We start from the raw sequence: 16,508 nt of genomic DNA, 5'->3' as shown, positions 1-16,508 counted from the left end.
TTCAACCTGTCATTCGCGTTTTGCGGTCGCTATTGTGATTTGCAATGGTAACCCTTCGCACATCCTGTCTATTGTCGCGAAAACGCTCGCTCGCGCTCCTATACCGCTTCCTCCTTTCCTGCGTATTCCCTATTTTTCCCCTGCTTCTTTGCACTTGTTCTGAAATTCTTTATCTGTTTCGTCAAGCTTTTCTCCGTTACTGATTACTGTACGAACTCGGCATACGCGGACGCTTCGTTACATCGGTACAATTTTACTTTCAATAATTATTTAATCATATCTTTTCTCCGATTAAAAATTATTTTTAATTCTCTCGAAATTAATACAATTAATGGATCGAATAGATTACTACCTACTACGTAACTTGTAATATTTTAATATTTTATTTCGCTTGATAATTTTATAATTAAACAAACTCACCTGAGTGATGTTTGATTTTAATTATGTCCTGGTCTTGATCGGATGGGACGATATGTAGTTGTGCATCTGCAAAAAAAAAAAGAACAAAATTGTTATGCAAAGTATAAAAATAAAAATTTTTGATGATTCGACTTTCTGTATTCGCCTTGTAGAAGGCGTCTTAAGAAAATAACATGTCATAGACGCGTAATATGTGGACCAAGTGAACCGTGAAAGTAATAGTTCTCCCAGGTCAGTCCCGTGAGCAATCAGAACGGAACAAATTGGGACAAGAACGATTATCAAGTCCCGCAGGGCGGTTTTACATTGTGCGGTGAGCGACATATGGTTGACGGTTCGTTACTATTTTATGCACAACTTGCTTAAATACCGTGAAACCTTTTCGTCGTGCGTAATGAAAACAGGAAAAGGTGGAAGGAAGAAAGCTAGCGTGGAGGATATAAACACCATGTAAAATCGTCTCTATTCCTCCGCTACTTCCTTCGTGCGGATGTCTGATTGTAGGTTCCGGCGTATTTCGTACTCCTTTTTGGTTAAAGACTTTTTGACTTCCGCTCGTTGAAAGTCTTTTGCCCGAGACATGCGATATGGAATATAATTTATTTTAAACATCAGGTGGGAAAGCGATAGCCCCGATAATATATACACATATATAAACTCGTACAAACGCGATAAAAAAAAAAAAAAATAAAAAAAACTGGTCGACCGTGCATGATCGTCGCGGGTTTTTATTTTGCGTAAGCATTAATTAATTTTTTTTTGTGCACGAGGAAGTTTCCAGAGTGCAGTATGCTCTGACGGAGTAATTTGTGGCTACTGTAACTACGTACGTGTGTTAGTCCCGACAATCTAGAAAGTGGTTAAGCATTAAAGCCGAAATTCCTAGCTAACTGTGCGCCGGGACGACGGACGGTAACGCCGACGACGCCTCGAGGCGGTACAGTTGTAGGCAGCGGGCTACAGCGAGATAGGCTAACGTCATAGGCTGTCCCCGGGGTGCAACTATGCCTTTGGCTTTGATGTTACCCACGGTTAGCGTCACGTGATCGTCCGCTATATCGCAGTTAATGGCCGGGGCCGCATAGGAACGCGGCATTATCGAAGGGAGTTTAAAGGGACCTAGGAAAGGGAGAGAGAGGGGGCGAGATGGAAGGACGGGCAGTGCCACGGGTGCATCCGGCGAGGCGGAAGTCCTGGACAGCCTCCGGATGCTTCGTGGCGCCTATGGCTAGCGAGACGCATTCGCGCTGCGTCGACGCATCACGCAAATGCAATTATCCGCGACAATTCAACCGCTCGCGTCTACGGACGACGCCACAACAGATTCCAATCGCGTTCCGGACGATGAGCGCTGCGCGATGAGGCGACGAAGAAAATCCCGCATAAATTACAAGATCAAGGCCTGGCTTTAGTTTGTGAGCGCCGATTAAATGTTGAGAATCTTGAGGTCAATTAAAAAATGAAAAACTATACAGGTTTAAAGTTTAAATAAGCAATTAGCGTACATGTGTTGTTATAGCAATTTGAAGATGTTATGTTTAAATTTTTTTCATTTTTTTTTTTTTAGGGGGGAGAGAGAAGAAGAGGCTTACACTTACGTTTTTAAGCGCAAACAATTATTTAAGTAATCACTACAATTGTTTGTGTAAAAAGTAAATATCGTCTTCTTTTTTGTGCAATCTGCATATTACGTCAAAGCTATGAATAAATGTATAAGACTGATTTAAAAGTTGCGTTTGCGTTTCGGAAGTGCTTAGTGTTCCGGCATCTTCGTTACAGGTATCTTCGTTATAGTGAAACTATGGCTGAATTGGAATTTAACCGTCACGTTACAGAAACGATGTCTAGTAGGTGCCAAATATAACTATAAATATATTCTTTTTGATCTCAAAAAAAGAAAAAAAAATGTAACGTTTTTAAAAGAAGATTTTAAGAAAACTTTTTTTGTACTAATTTAAATAAAATCATATTATGTACGTAGATATTACAGATACGCGGATATTAGCGTTGCCGTTAATGAATTCGCCGCTGTATGTAATATTTATATCGTTCGCGTATTGGTACACTGTCTACGTCTTTGGACCGTATTTTATGAAAGACAGAAAGCCGTACTCATTAAAAGGCTTTATACAGTGTTACAATATTTTTCAAATTGTTACAAATTTTTGGATAGTATTTAACATCGTAACGAACGGTGGACCATTCGCTGCTGTATGGAATTATTGCGAACCGTTCGATCAAATCTGCGGAGCTAACAGCGAAAAGGTATTTTGCATTTGCAAATTGTCGCGAAGCAAAGAACAGCCTTGACTTAACATAAACATTTGGAATTTGCATAATACACAGGCTGAATTTCTTTTTTTTCCATTACAGCAAATTGAGATTTTGTGGTGGGGACTTTGCCTGAAAATTGTTGATTTGATTGAAACCGTGATATTTGTGTTAAGGAAAAAAGTCAATCAGCTGTCATTTTTACACACGTATCATCACCTTTCGACGGTTGTCTTCTTCTGGGTGCTGATCAGATATTTCATTCACGGTTTTCTCACGACTATAGCAATGCTCAATTGTTCCGTACACGTGATAATGTACTTATATTACTTTCTGAGCACGTTTGGGCCGAATATGCAACGAAGACTTCTGCCGTTTAAAAAGTACCTTACTCTTATACAAATGGTAAGCATCAAATCTCATTTATCAATACGTTTACTGGCACTAATTATTGTTCTTGTTAAAACAGGGACATATAGCATTTATATTTACGTACAGTTTACGAGGTATTGCACCCAACTGCGGTGACGAAACTGTCAAGTATTTCACTCTTATAACATTTTTGAACGGTTCCATAAACTTTTTATGCTTTTTAAATTTTTATAAATCTTACAAGAAAGCGAAGACCGCCTAGTTGTATCATTTTGTTAAAATAATATTGTTAATATAATAAAACAGTCTCTTTAATATAATCTAATATTAAATACACGCGCGCGCGCGTGCGTGCGTGTCCTTACCATTTCAAAATTTCCTTCTTACTTTACGCCCGCAACCACGGAAGCAATGTAAAACGATCTTCGTCAAGACGCTCCCGTCTTATAATATCGCGAAAGATAAATAATCGCTCGACGTAATCTGCGTGCACGTGCTTGCACACCACCGGCTTCGGTATTGTGCATTTCGGCCTCGCCGGGCAGGTGATAGTATCTCACGAGTGCGCCTTAAGTGCTAATTTCGCGAGCATAACATTTCCCACGTTTGACACGGCGAATCCTCGAGAGATCCCGCGCGTCCACGTCGATGTCTACACGCGCGGCGGCGTACATAATTCTGGATTTAGTGTCGCGTTAGGCCGTCTGAGTTTGAGGATCGTAGTCCCCCGAGTGGCGCGAGATACCGCATGGCCGGCCGTGCAGCGTGATTTGTGGACGTCAATACGGGGGTTATGCGTGACGTATCTCACCGATCATAATTACATCCTGTTACTGGAGAGATCCCCGTGCTACGGCTTCTCCTTCCTCCTTCCTTCCTTCCTTCCTTCCGTCCGTCCGTCCGTTTCGCTCGCGTCGACTCGACTATTCTCTCTATATTTGCGATGACATCCTCCTCAACTTTCTGATTTATCGATTCCGCAGAGGAACAGCTTAATCTTACGCCGCCTTGTTGACAAAGCGTCGATGAAGTAATTTAAGGATATTACGCCGTCATATATCATCGTTTATTAGGTTCGATCAGGATTTAATTTCTAATTGAGCGCGATGAAATGAATAATTGAGTAGGCTTCGTTTTGCATATTGAGGAAGGCTGCGAAAATTATACGAATCGCGCCGCGCGTATATCTCGGCTTTACGATTATTATCTTGGTTACGTCGAGTCTTTTTTTTTTTTTTTTGTAAGCGACGAGAAGACATATGATACTTGACGTCGTCGTTTAATTTCCATCAGCAGTTAGCCGCTTATTTCAAACGTATTTTGACACTTCCAAAAGTTTCCTTTCGTTGCTCTTTGAGACGGAAGTCATAATCTTACGTGGCTGACAGGTAATAGGCCTAACATCATTGTCCGCCGCCCTTTGGCCCGCTTACATATGACTATTGTGTCGCTTTTTTTTTTATTTTATTTTTTTATTTCTTTTTTTTTTTTACCGTCGCGCGTTTAATAGCGACAACATTGTCAGTAAATCACACCTAGACCTGTGAACCTAACGCAACTCTGGGCGAGGCTATTAGTATAAATACGGTTATAATGCAGGCCCCAGGGGTTGGAAAGGGTATAAACAGCTAGTAAATCAAGACCTGCGACCCTCCGGGCAGCAGGGGTCTGCCACCGACTCGAAATCAGGGCGAACGTTTAGCGCCTCGCAATAGCGAGCGAGTCTTTTCTAATCGGCCGTTTTTGCTCGCCTGCTGCTCTTGCAGGTGGCCGTGTGTTGCGTAAACAATAATGCGCCCGTTAATATTATACAAGTCACATAAATTTGCCTTGATATAAATGAAAAGAAGACACGCGAGCGAAAATTTGCAAGTAAATTAGAAAACAGCGGTGCTTGTATTTTGTTTACTTGTATTCTATATCGTGAATAAAAATTAGCGTAAATAAGACACTGCAAATTGTAATTTTGAAAGCAGTAATCTATAATAGAAGCATTTACTTATCAACGGAGTGATTTTTACTTCCTATCGCTCTCTTCGTTCCTTCGTTTTTTAATATTAAAATTTTTACGATTTAAAAATAACGAACTGCTATTTTTTGCACAAACGTTAGCTCGATTATTTATTTATTTTATTTTATTTTATTTTATTTTTTTAATCTCTGAACGTTTTTTCGTTAATTTTTTTTTGTATTTTATAGAATAAAAGGACTTAGGTAGTAGAATATGTAATAGTTGCGAGTTCAAGAGATGTAAAGCTACTGATCACGGTTAACTGGAGAGATCGCGGGCAGATGATGGGGACACCGCGAGCACGGCGAGTCTCTCACGTAATATCGAGGACGTACCGCTGCCGAATTAATCCACCATTAATATCCGCGCGCCGAGGCGGAAGAGCCGGTCGAGTGTGTAAAGCTTCTCTCTAAACAAGCGGTTCTAACAAATGGCGAGGCCGTCCGCGTCTCCCGGCGTTGCGATCCTAATGCCGCGGCCATGTATGCATACGACCGGACGGTGATTAATGCCGGCGCGGAGGGTCAAGATCCTCGTCGATTAATCAAATTAAGGGTGGAAGCGCGAGATAAAACTCGCGCCGCTGGAAAAGTCCGGCCGATGAGAAATCGTCACCGTTGCGCGTCCGATACTGCCGGCACGACCGTTGAAAGAGGGAAGTTTAAAGGTAAGAGGGGTGGAGGGGTTCCTCGAGGGAATAGCGCGCGCGAGAGTGTTGAAAAATGACGGACATGACTTATCTGTATCGAGGATTGTGCTACGGCGGCCGTTTGGAAAGAGGCGTGACCGCCGGTCCATCGGCACCGGCACATTTCCGGCCGAGAGAAAACTGGACGCTCTAATGTCGGAGGCCGCGGAAGACAGAAGGGGCCTAAGATCTCTCAGGTGTAAACGGAAATGTGAAATATAGTCCTGATATGATCTACCCGGTTAGCCGGCCTGTTCATCGTTTTCAAAGTTGGCCCATCGCGCCCGCTCGTCGCTCCAGCCGTGCGAACGAGGGACGGGCAAACGCGTCTGATGAGAATCAAATACGGCACCTACGCGTAACTGAATTTACGGGTCGTCGGGCGTTCTCCCGGCACCGCAGACGCGCGCTATAGAATATAGATGGACCTCTTTCAGCGTCCGGCAGCCCCCGCGATTACCGGCGCGGCGGGATCGGCGGGTCCCTCGAAACGATCAGTTAAGTCCCGCGCGCACGAATTCATATCTCGCGCATCGTTTGTCTCGAACAGAAGCTCGCAGGCATTCGTCGGGGACGTTTGAAGCGATGAGCCGCCGAGCGAGAGAAAGAGGGAGGGTTCGCCGAGTTCAGAGGGCGATCCGCCGTGTGTGCACGTCAAGGTGAGACGGACGGAAAGGGCGGGAGGAAACGCGAGTGAAAGAGGCCGAGAGAGATAGAGCGCCTAGCCAGGCCTCGTATTCGCAAACACGCAAATTTCAAAAGGCACTCGACTATGTGATGTCGCGGCGGGCATGAGCGACGGGGCTCTCCGACGACGTATGCAAATACAGATCGAGCATGATAAATTGCTCTTGTCAAGCCACCCGGTATTTCGCACGAGCCTATAGAAACCCGTTTATCGCCGTGGTACGGATTCCGCATATAATCTCGCCGACGGTTGAAGCAGCGCCGCGACGTGTCACGTCGCGCATCGCGGCGGACGAAACTTTCGCGGGCGTTTTAGTCGGCGCCGACGACGCCGGCGACGACGCCACGACAGAGAGCGGCGGCTGTACGCCTCCGACGTCGTTATCGTACGCCGCCTGCCACCGCTGCGAATTTTAATGGAATAGTTGCGTACAGGAGGAACGGCACCGCGCGAGCCCGCGATTTGTCACACCAACCGCGGAAACGTGGGCGACCACTTCTTCTCCGTCCGTCGCGGAGGCTAGATTTGAATTGTCCAACGTCCAGGCCTGTTTCCTGTCAAATTCGACTTCAAGTTTATGCGCGAATTACTGCAGCTAGCCAATGCGAGGTGGAGCGAGGCCAGCTGAGATCCAGGGGGCCGCGATATTATCTTTCCCTTATGATTGCACCGAGCTGTCAACAATGTAGCCGGCGGCGAGCTTTGAAAAGGCCTCGTGACGTTCGTTTGCAGGAGAGGATCAGTCTTTATTTCTACCGGTCGCGAGAGAAAGCTCGGCGGCACTCGATTTAGGATGTAGATTCCGCGTCTAAATCGTTTCATTACAAGATTTCGTAGGGGGTCCCGGCGCATCTGCATTAAACGCAGTCTCGAAACCGGTTGCCCCGGCCTCGTATCGGCCATAGTTAAGCGCTTCTTTTCTCTACGTCGATTTATTGCTCGTCACGTCGTGAAAGATGTCGTCGGCGACCTCGCCACGGTTTGAGAACTGTTCTCGACGGAACGGTGGATATTACGATAACAACCGGTTCGCGCGATAGACGCAACGGATTAAACTCGCATTAGCCTTTATAATACGTGTTTACTTTAATTGTCGGCACTCCGATCTAATCGGGGTCTGTGCTCGTCATCTATCGGCAGCGCGATTACCATTGGCATCTAAATCGCATTTGTACAACACCCCGTAACGGTTTTTCACACGGGGATATTTTAGGTCCTTAATTACCTCGCCGTGCGATTATTTTCCGTGAAAAGCTATTTTCTTTTTCGCCGTCAGAGATTTCCCTTCGCTTTCGTCGTCGCGTTAATAAATGCGCTAATGCTCCCGGTATATGGAGTTTGTACAAGCGTTTCGGTGTGACGCGTACACGCATGATTATCGCGCATTAGGGTAGTAAATAAAACCCTCGCTAATGGAACGTAGCGATCCCGCGTTCGGCGCATTTCGCTCTCCGCATTATGTAGCCGTCGGTCACTGCGACATGTATCAGGAATTCCAATTATTTCGCGTTATACAGGCGGCGGTCTCGCCCCGTCTATCTATCTAAAAATTATTAGATATCCCTTTCAACGTAAGAGCGACGCAATCAATTCGCAATTATTTGAATATTTCCATTTGAGCTTCTTCGTGCAATTATTTTTTGCGCGCCGCGGCGAACAATATTAAACCTTGGAAGCGCACAGCTCGCTCTCGATATCGTATATTCGTAATAACAACGTAGAATTCGAATCGGCGCTGCCGGGATGTACTTGTACGGGCTGCCGTCGCATATTGCATTCCGAAAGGTGTTCTTCATTCAGTACCAATCATGTAGAAGCGTAGGGCATACGCGGAATATTAGATTCACGTTTCCTTTCGCGACGGCCGGGATCATCGGCCGTGTCACGTCCCGAAGGGCCATCGCGGTGGGACGCTTTGAAATGTGAGTCAGAACGAAAGCGAGTGTAGTCGATTCGAGAAAGCGATTCGTTGAAGGCACCCACAGCCGCGCCACGCCTTCAATCCGGGACCCACTCCTTCGTATTTTCACCCAATCCACTCTGCCTCTTTTCCTTTGACCGGGTGCTGCTTTTCACGTCACTCCGGAGAGTTCTCGCTCGATGCGCTACGTTTTCGAAAAGGCACCGCTCCCCGTTCGATCCGGCCGTTTTAGAGGGATGAAAAGGACCCTGGTCGGCTCGCTGGCAACCCGCGCCGCACACTCACGCACGCAAACACGCTCGCGATCGGTCATCTGGTCGGGCAAACGGTCTCAACTCGAGAGATTAGGGCGCAATGATATTGAACTCTCAATTCTATTAGCACGTAAGTCTTCGTGCGTAAGTATCTTCAAATAAATTGACCCAAGGAAATCTCACGATAGAAAATTTTGCCCACCCGTAAGCTTGAAATTTTTAATATATTAAAAAATAAAAAATAAAAAAAATTTCTACCGACAATAACGCGGCGTGTAGTATACATATACGAAATTCGGTTAAAATGCTTGTGAAAAGCGGAATTCTATTTCCTGTGATATTTCTATTTTATCGGGGTACGTGACGATGATATCGGTATCTACACCTGCTTGTTTCTCAGAGGGTTCAAATTAAAATTGCTTGGCGATAAGGATCCCACTTCAACTGGGGTTCGATTTACCGAGAACTTAATTCACGTCGATTATAATCGTGATTAAATAACGAGGGATATTAGTGCCCGAGGATGGAAATACGATTTCGCATTTGCGTCTAAATAAATTTTTCTCTCGCCCGCTTAATACGACTCTCGGCACCCATACCTCGGACCGGCCGTGCCGCTCATTATCCAATTTGACTTCCACATTTTATTCAGGCGTTACATTCAGATCTTGAAGAGAGACGAGTTCCGCCTTGTCCGCCCGTTAATACGTGACCCGTGTTGAAAACGGGCTAAAATAAATAATACCGTAACGACGTTGGGCTCCGCGTCCGTGTCCTGCCTCGCATTCAGATTTCAAGGAGAGAATAATTACCTCGCGCCGTCTATACGCATCGTACACCGGCGCACGGAAGCGTCGTGCCGCTTTCTTCGGCCTGGCAGAAGCGTATGTACCATTGAATAATGCAGCCAGCAGCGAACGCGATTCTGTGCACGCACGTGACGCACCAACTGCGGCGAAGCGCGCGCGAGCGCTCTTTTTTTTTTTTCTTTTTTTTTTACGTCGCATCGCGCATAGAGAGACAGAGAGAGAGAGGGAGAGGAGTGCATTCACCAGGAGGGCGCAATATCTGGAGGACCGCGTTCTGCGTCCCTCCCTTCATTCGCCCCTTTTCCACTCTTCATCCCTCCACCTCCGCGTCCCTTCCCCACCGAGCGCGTGGGTCGTTGACCTGACCTGGTGAAACACATACGGGGGTCCTTACGCGGACTCTGAACCGTACGCAGCGTTCAGATGAGAGGATTTTACAGAGACTCCTTTACGGCGGCAAGGGGTAGGCGGTGGTGTACGACCGGATGAAAATATGAAAGCGCGAGGGGTGGAAGAGAGAGAGGACGAGAGCGAGAGGAGCGCGCATTCATGTGCGAAAGGAGTCACATGAGCGTCAGACTGTCTTCCTCTCTCTCCTTTCTCGCTCGGTCTTTCCTCTTTTCTTTCGTTACGTGCGCTCGCGAAACGTCGTTTATTCGCACCGCGGGCGAACTTCTCTTTCTCCGCTGAATACGCTCTCCTCCTCCTCGTCCTCCGCTTCTGTCTTCGCTACTCAGGAGGCGTCGCTCGTTCGCGCCCCGTGCTCTCGAAATATAGGACGCGCATAAGCCTGGCAACGAATCACGGCGGCGATGTATGTCCCGATGATTTATACGCGCGACAGCGCGATAACGCCGCGCGCTGATGAAATTTTTCCCCTCCGCGGGCGAAGGGCCTCGATTCTCCTTCGACTTTTTGCGAGTCCTCGCCGTCGCGCGTTGCTCGCGATTACAAACGGACACCGGCCGGAAATTCAATACACGTGTGCCCGCCGCAAAACCGGTATGCGATTTATATGTTCTATTATTCGCAACCGTGCGCGCCCGCCGGGGCTTTGAACCTTTCTGATGACATTTCAGAAGGACACGAAGAGGAGTACGCGAATGAATAATTTAATGGCGATCAAATAGCGGCGGGGTCGCCCTCCAAGAAAGCTCGGCCGAAACTATACTTCGCCGCGCTTTACCCTTTAATATTGCATCGCGCGTTTTTTTTTTTTTTATCTTATACGCGCGGACAGCATGTCGGCGAATATTTTGTGCCTTTATATTTCATATTTTTATCCCTCGATGCTTTCCCTCGGAAACGAACACGTTTGCAATTAGTTGGGAAGGGCTTTCGCTTATTTTTACATAAAATAATTGCGTTTTTAACACGGGGTGGAGCAAATCGGGGTCCCTTCGTCGCCGAAGCCGTCGCGCTTAACAAAGAAAATCGGTCGATGTACCGCCGATCAAAGTGCAGACATGTAAACATCGTCGTTGAATGCCGCGGCGGATAGTCGTCATGCGGCGACGTGTCAACATTCGCGCGCAGCCGAGCGCATTGACCCGGTCAATCCGGCTGCCGCGATGAATGCGCGTAAGTGCAGTCTTACGCAATGCGCGCGAGAAAGGGTGGCGACGCGGCTGATGGTTGGAGAGGTCGGGGACGTAAATGCCGAACCGCGGGGTAGGGAAGGAGCGAAAAGATCGCGCGCGCACGGTGGGAAACGCAGAGGTGGAGGACGGGCGTTGTGCATTATGGATACACCACTATTCACCCCGCTTATTACTTCCTACATACCGGCCCTCTTACTCAGGTACGCACGAAACGCGCTGTGCGAGCCGCGTCGTCACACGCACGGCGTTTCGTTCTCAAGGAACGCGGCTTTAACGGCTGTTTGCGTGCGGCGACTTTCGCGGTCAGCTCGAAGGAAGTGTGTAAAAAAAAAAAAAAAAAATAATTTTATGATAATAATAAAGAGAAGAAAAATAAGAGAAATTAATAAAAGCGCCAGTTAAACTTTCCTGAATTCATTCAACTCGTTTTCTTCCTCCTCGCCGGCAAATCGGTAATGGTCGCGGGGGTTCGCGCGCGACGGCGCTTGCATTTTTGAAAAGCGCGCACGGGTGGTTTAGCCGTGAGATACGGTGGCTTGATAAATAATAAACCGGCCTTTCCGCACGTTGCGGGTCAGCAACCTAAAGGCAACGGCGACGTCGCCGAGGATGGATAATAGAGGGATAGCTTGAGTCACGTTGAATTGATACTGCCCTCGCGACATTTTTGATTAAGCTGAACGATTTATTTTAACAGGACGGTATTATCTTGTCTGTTATAAATTTTAGTTGAGCCTACCCTTGTTATTTATGCAAAAGTGTGTCGACTCTATCGAGCCTGCCGGGACGTACGGTGTTTAACTCGGTGCGAGAGGTAGTGCAAAAAAAAAAAAATATTTTATTACGGAAGGAAATTTCATTAATACGTCAACTATTATATATTAGCGGAGTTACTGGCTCGTTCGAGAGTTTGCTCGGATTATAAAATTACCGGAACTATCCTCGACCAACAAACACTTCGAACTATAGTTTTACATCGGCGGGTGGCTCGTCGATTTCGAATTTAACATCGCAGCGGGAGGCGGAGCGAGCGAGAGGAGAGGAGTCTATGGCGTAGGATTAACAACCGGATAATGAAGTCAGTGTTTCATGCCCTGTGAAATTGCGCTCACTCGGACCGCCATTCGATTCTCGCTTTGATTGCGCTATGGGCGAAAGCACAATGGCTATAAACCGCCTGGCGTTGAGCACCATCGCTAGTAGCCCTCCTTCCCCCTTTTATCCGATGGAATTTTCGGGCCTCGAGATTTTCCAGATTTTTCAACGCGCTCGTCATCAACGCTCTGAAATCGCACGTTAACCGCTTCGGCAAAGCCTCGGCTCCGTTCACGACTCCGTTTCGCGAAATTAAACGCTAAAATGAATGCAGAATTGACCGTTTTGACGCGAGTTCCGTTGATCCCTTACTTCACAGCGAGAGTACGTAAAGATTTAATGTACACTTTTTTTTTTCTTTTTTTTTTTGTTATAGATAGAAATAAATTGCCTTTTCTATCAAACTATAATCGTGGTTCTTGTTAATTTATTAGGCAAGCAAATAATCCATATTTAAACAATTTTTAATGAATATAAAGCATATTGCAGATAATTAAAAAAAATGTATAATAAATTAATTACCTCTCTGTTGCTTGTTGCGCGGACAATGAACTATAATTGCGCGACAATATACTTCCGATGCAAATCTGATGCTTCGTTTAGCCAATAATATCGACGACAAGGGTACGTCAGCTGCTCCTTCGTATTTTTATCGGAGCGAAACAAGAGTTTTGCTTAAATAACATCCTCTGGGAACTCAGCCCACCCAACGTGACAAGGTCTCGTACCCGCGGGGGAATTACTTTATAATATAAAATTAAATAGTCAATATTTTATGAGGATGTACAAACCACGAGGAATTAAAATTAATCTTGAAACATATTGAAAAATATATAAAATTTAACGAGAATGTGCAATATTTTTAGATTCTTTGAAAAGCATTTACGCGGAATTACGTCAGTGCAGTTCTCTCGCCTGAAAAAAATCGCCTCGTACAAAACGCGTGCTCCGAACGCTTCGCCGAATTTGATAAAATATTTCTTTAATTCTTCAATTTTGCCCACGCTGCATTTTACAGGATTTTTTGCGTCGAATTTCCTCTGGTTTCCCGACGGTCGTCCACGCGCCGCTTTCGAAATGGCACTCACTATTTCACCCTTGCGAACTTTCACGGTGTATTATCGGGATAGCCCACCCCCTCCTCTCCCTTCTCTCTCTCCCCCTTTTTCCTCTGTGTTTTTTAAAATTCTCGCTAACACCATTACCGTGGACGTATACCGACTGTTTTTGCAAGCCGACGCTCGGAAAAGATTTGCCCGACGCTCCCTGCATGCGATCGCATGACGCGCCTGCTCGCTGTCGCATTTAAACGCGTAAACGAATTAACTCGAATTTCAATAATCCGTTTAGCCCGCGCCAGGGATTCTCGTCCCCGGGGCTGTTTCGGAAAACTGCTCGGCGTATGGAGCAATTTTGCGCATCATAAACAAAATTATACGGGACGTAGCGGCGCACTTTGCGGGAATTCGGTGCTTTTTTCCTTAAAAAAAAAAAAAAAGAAAAAAAAAAAAGATTTACATTACGTTGAAGAAAGTTACACGTCCGCTGTTTCAGCGAAATTGGAATGGTCCCGTCACTATTACTGTCGACGGTAAAATATTGCGACCGCGCGCACCTGAATATTTGCTGACAATTCTCTAGTCGCGAAGGGTCAACGCGGAGATTTCAAGTGGCCGTTGCAATGCAAGGTGCTGAAAATGTGGTTTTACCGTGTCCGCGCATTCGACGATTCGGGCGGCTACAATCACGTGGCTTTTACGCCACGGCGACCCTCGCTGAAAAGCAAATGAGTGGTTGTTGGCCGCAGAGACGATGATGATGATGACGATGATCATCATTACCGCGGTGCCCCGATACGATGACCCCGCCGCTGCAGCACCGATGATTCACGAACGCTTATTAGCTCCCGGGCTCTCTCGTCCATTCTCTTTTTCTCCCTTATTATCTCATTCTCTCACCCTTTATACATCTCTCTCCTCCTCCGGCTCTCTTTCGCGTCCCCGTCAATGTGGGATAACGAACGGTGGATCGTCGCGGCGCCGCGGCCGAATTGCGACTATCGTTTTCATGATCTATTATTTACGAAACTTAACTCTATCGGACGTTCGTTAGATGCGGCTTTGAAACCGATGAAACAAACAGGATTAATGTTTTCATCTTTCCCGCGCGGCGTAACCGAATGAAAGTATAAATCAAGCCCGGCGCAATCATCATCGTCCACGCCCGACCCTCGGGGACGCAGTTGAGTAGGCGATCAGATCCACGTGCAGAACGATGATGATGATGACTATCATTGTAGCCCGCGCTGATGATCTCGTTAGTGCCGCGATGGCTTTCGCCGTGAGTGACGCATGCATGCAATACAATGCAACGTGACGATGTTCCGGACATTGGTATCGATGGAAACGATGTCGGTTTTCGAGGAAATTTTACACGTTTTTTTTTTTTTTTTTTTTTAGTCGCGATGTTAAATAAAAATATAAGGATTTATTCGAACGCTCTCGAACCGCAATCGATGATCCGACGCGGCAGTTGATCGCACCCTTTTCATCCCTCTTTGCCGTTCCCGGTCATCGTCGCGGCGGAATCAATATGGGATGATGAACTGCGTGGATTGAAAGCGATCGCTGGTGTTAACAGCGTTATAACATCCAAGCCTAGGCCGGGGAATCTCTCTGTATTGCCAGCCGGTGCGGTCATGATGTCCGCGGTATTTTGCACGCTGCGACCCTACGTTGTGAAATCCGCCATTTACCTCTATCTATCACGATCATTTGGTGGCCGGAGTCGCGGCGAAAGCTACCGCTGCGGCCACTCGACAGCTTCGATATTCACTCGAGCGTTTGATCCTCGATATTAAAGTATCCGCGAGTCGCGCACGTCGATCGGATTCGCTGAATTACGTGAAATGCTTTATTTTTTTTTTTTTTTTTTTTTTTCCTTTTTTTGTTCGATCACTATCCACTTCGTATCTCTTCCTGTTATCTCAAGCTTTTCGAGATCAAATATCCCCGAGCACAGTTTGTCGCTGCTCTCCATGCATAACGTATACGCTCACCCGGATACCGTTTGATCTACAAGCTTGTTTACCCTGTTATGCGAATAAAGCCGCGCCCGCGATTGGACCCGTTGCGTCTATATCTCGCTTCCGGTTCAGCGCTTTTTCGTTAAGCAGGTATTTTCCTTTCAAAAACACGAGTGGGAAACGGGGAAACGTGAAGCGCGCTATTATCCTCGCGCGTCTGCCGAATGAATAAAAAGGCTTGACGTTTATTGAGATGAGCATAACGGAATTATGCCTATTAATTGGACGCTTTTTTTTTTTTCTTTTTTTTTTTTTTCAAGTAACGATATATCTACCCTTTCCTTTCGCCGCGCAGGTTGCTGCAACCGTGCCGCATGGAACTGACGTTAAGCGCCGCTTTTTTTATGGACCGCCGCAATTAGTCGCACGTTTTATGCTCGCATACTCATCGCGTCAGATTGTGATGATCATATTTCAAAAAGGTCGGCAGGAGCGATATAATTTTACTTAATATTTTGTTTTCTCCTTGGAAAAATAGAAAAAAAAAAAAGTTTACTTCACTCGACGCGAACATGTCTCTTGAACTGAAATATATTTCTCCCCGGTGAAATAAAATTTCTTGATTTTTCCGTTTCCACGTGAAATCCCGGAAATTGACGGCACGCTGGCCCGCACTCGTGGAATTATATTATTAAACTTTATTATTAATTCACCGAGTATTTCTCTGAAAGCGGTTTTTACTGAAATTATATGCCTTCCTGCTTGCTGCGGAAAATTTTTCCCGCGTTTCCCGTCCGCGTGCCACGCGAAAATGATAGTGGAGAGATTCGAAGAAATCAGCATTTCAAACGGAATACCGTGGCTCCCTTCATTTTCTTTCAATGGCCCAATCGTCGTTGACGTTCGGCTTTGCATTTCCTGCTCTCGAAACGTGAGATTCTCTCTCGTGCTCCTCGAAGCTGGAGGTACCAATAAATGTATATTGTCCGCGAATGAAAGTACGCGTACCGCATATATGTCTGAGAACGATGCACTTTTCTTTATTGGGAAACGCGGACCCGCCGCCTGTCCGTCTGACTCGGCGAAGATAAGGAATTAAAAGTGTGGATTTCGCCTGGTTTATTACGAATTAAACGTAATGCCGCCGGCCGTGAAAAAGTGTCCGCCGCTCGTAAATGCAAATAACTTGTGTGCGTTGGCACATACGTATGCGCACGCATAGGTCGGTTGGATTAAGTAATATGCGGAGCGGAGTAGCGCGGGAGATTTTCCACCCTCCTCGACATTCTTTTATGATTCCGAGGGTTTTTCTGCTGAATGTGTCTCTCGCTAAAATGTTACTCCGTTATCCCG

The 16,508-nt window shown here is 46.2% G+C and overlaps 1 protein-coding gene across 1 annotated transcript in view; it reads left to right on the top strand.

Annotated features, from left to right (window-relative positions):
- Positions 1-3,383, top strand: part of LOC139104193 (very long chain fatty acid elongase 1-like) — a 46,170-nt gene extending 42,787 nt beyond the window's left edge. Inside the window, exons 2-5 of the mRNA XM_070659504.1 lie at positions 1,988-2,267; positions 2,402-2,685; positions 2,794-3,096; positions 3,161-3,383. Coding sequence (XP_070515605.1) covers positions 2,129-2,267; positions 2,402-2,685; positions 2,794-3,096; positions 3,161-3,325 — 891 coding nt within the window. The 5' untranslated portion in view covers positions 1,988-2,128 and the 3' untranslated portion in view covers positions 3,326-3,383. The remainder of the gene's footprint in view (positions 1-1,987; positions 2,268-2,401; positions 2,686-2,793; positions 3,097-3,160) is intronic.
- Positions 3,384-16,508: the final 13,125 nt, after the last annotated feature.

Source organism: Cardiocondyla obscurior, linkage group LG07, assembly GCF_019399895.1.
Source record: "Cardiocondyla obscurior isolate alpha-2009 linkage group LG07, Cobs3.1, whole genome shotgun sequence".
In the NCBI taxonomy this organism is placed as follows: Eukaryota; Metazoa; Arthropoda; class Insecta; order Hymenoptera; family Formicidae; genus Cardiocondyla; species Cardiocondyla obscurior.
Note: the sequence above shows the minus strand (reverse complement) of the source record. Positions and strands in the feature narration are given on the sequence as shown.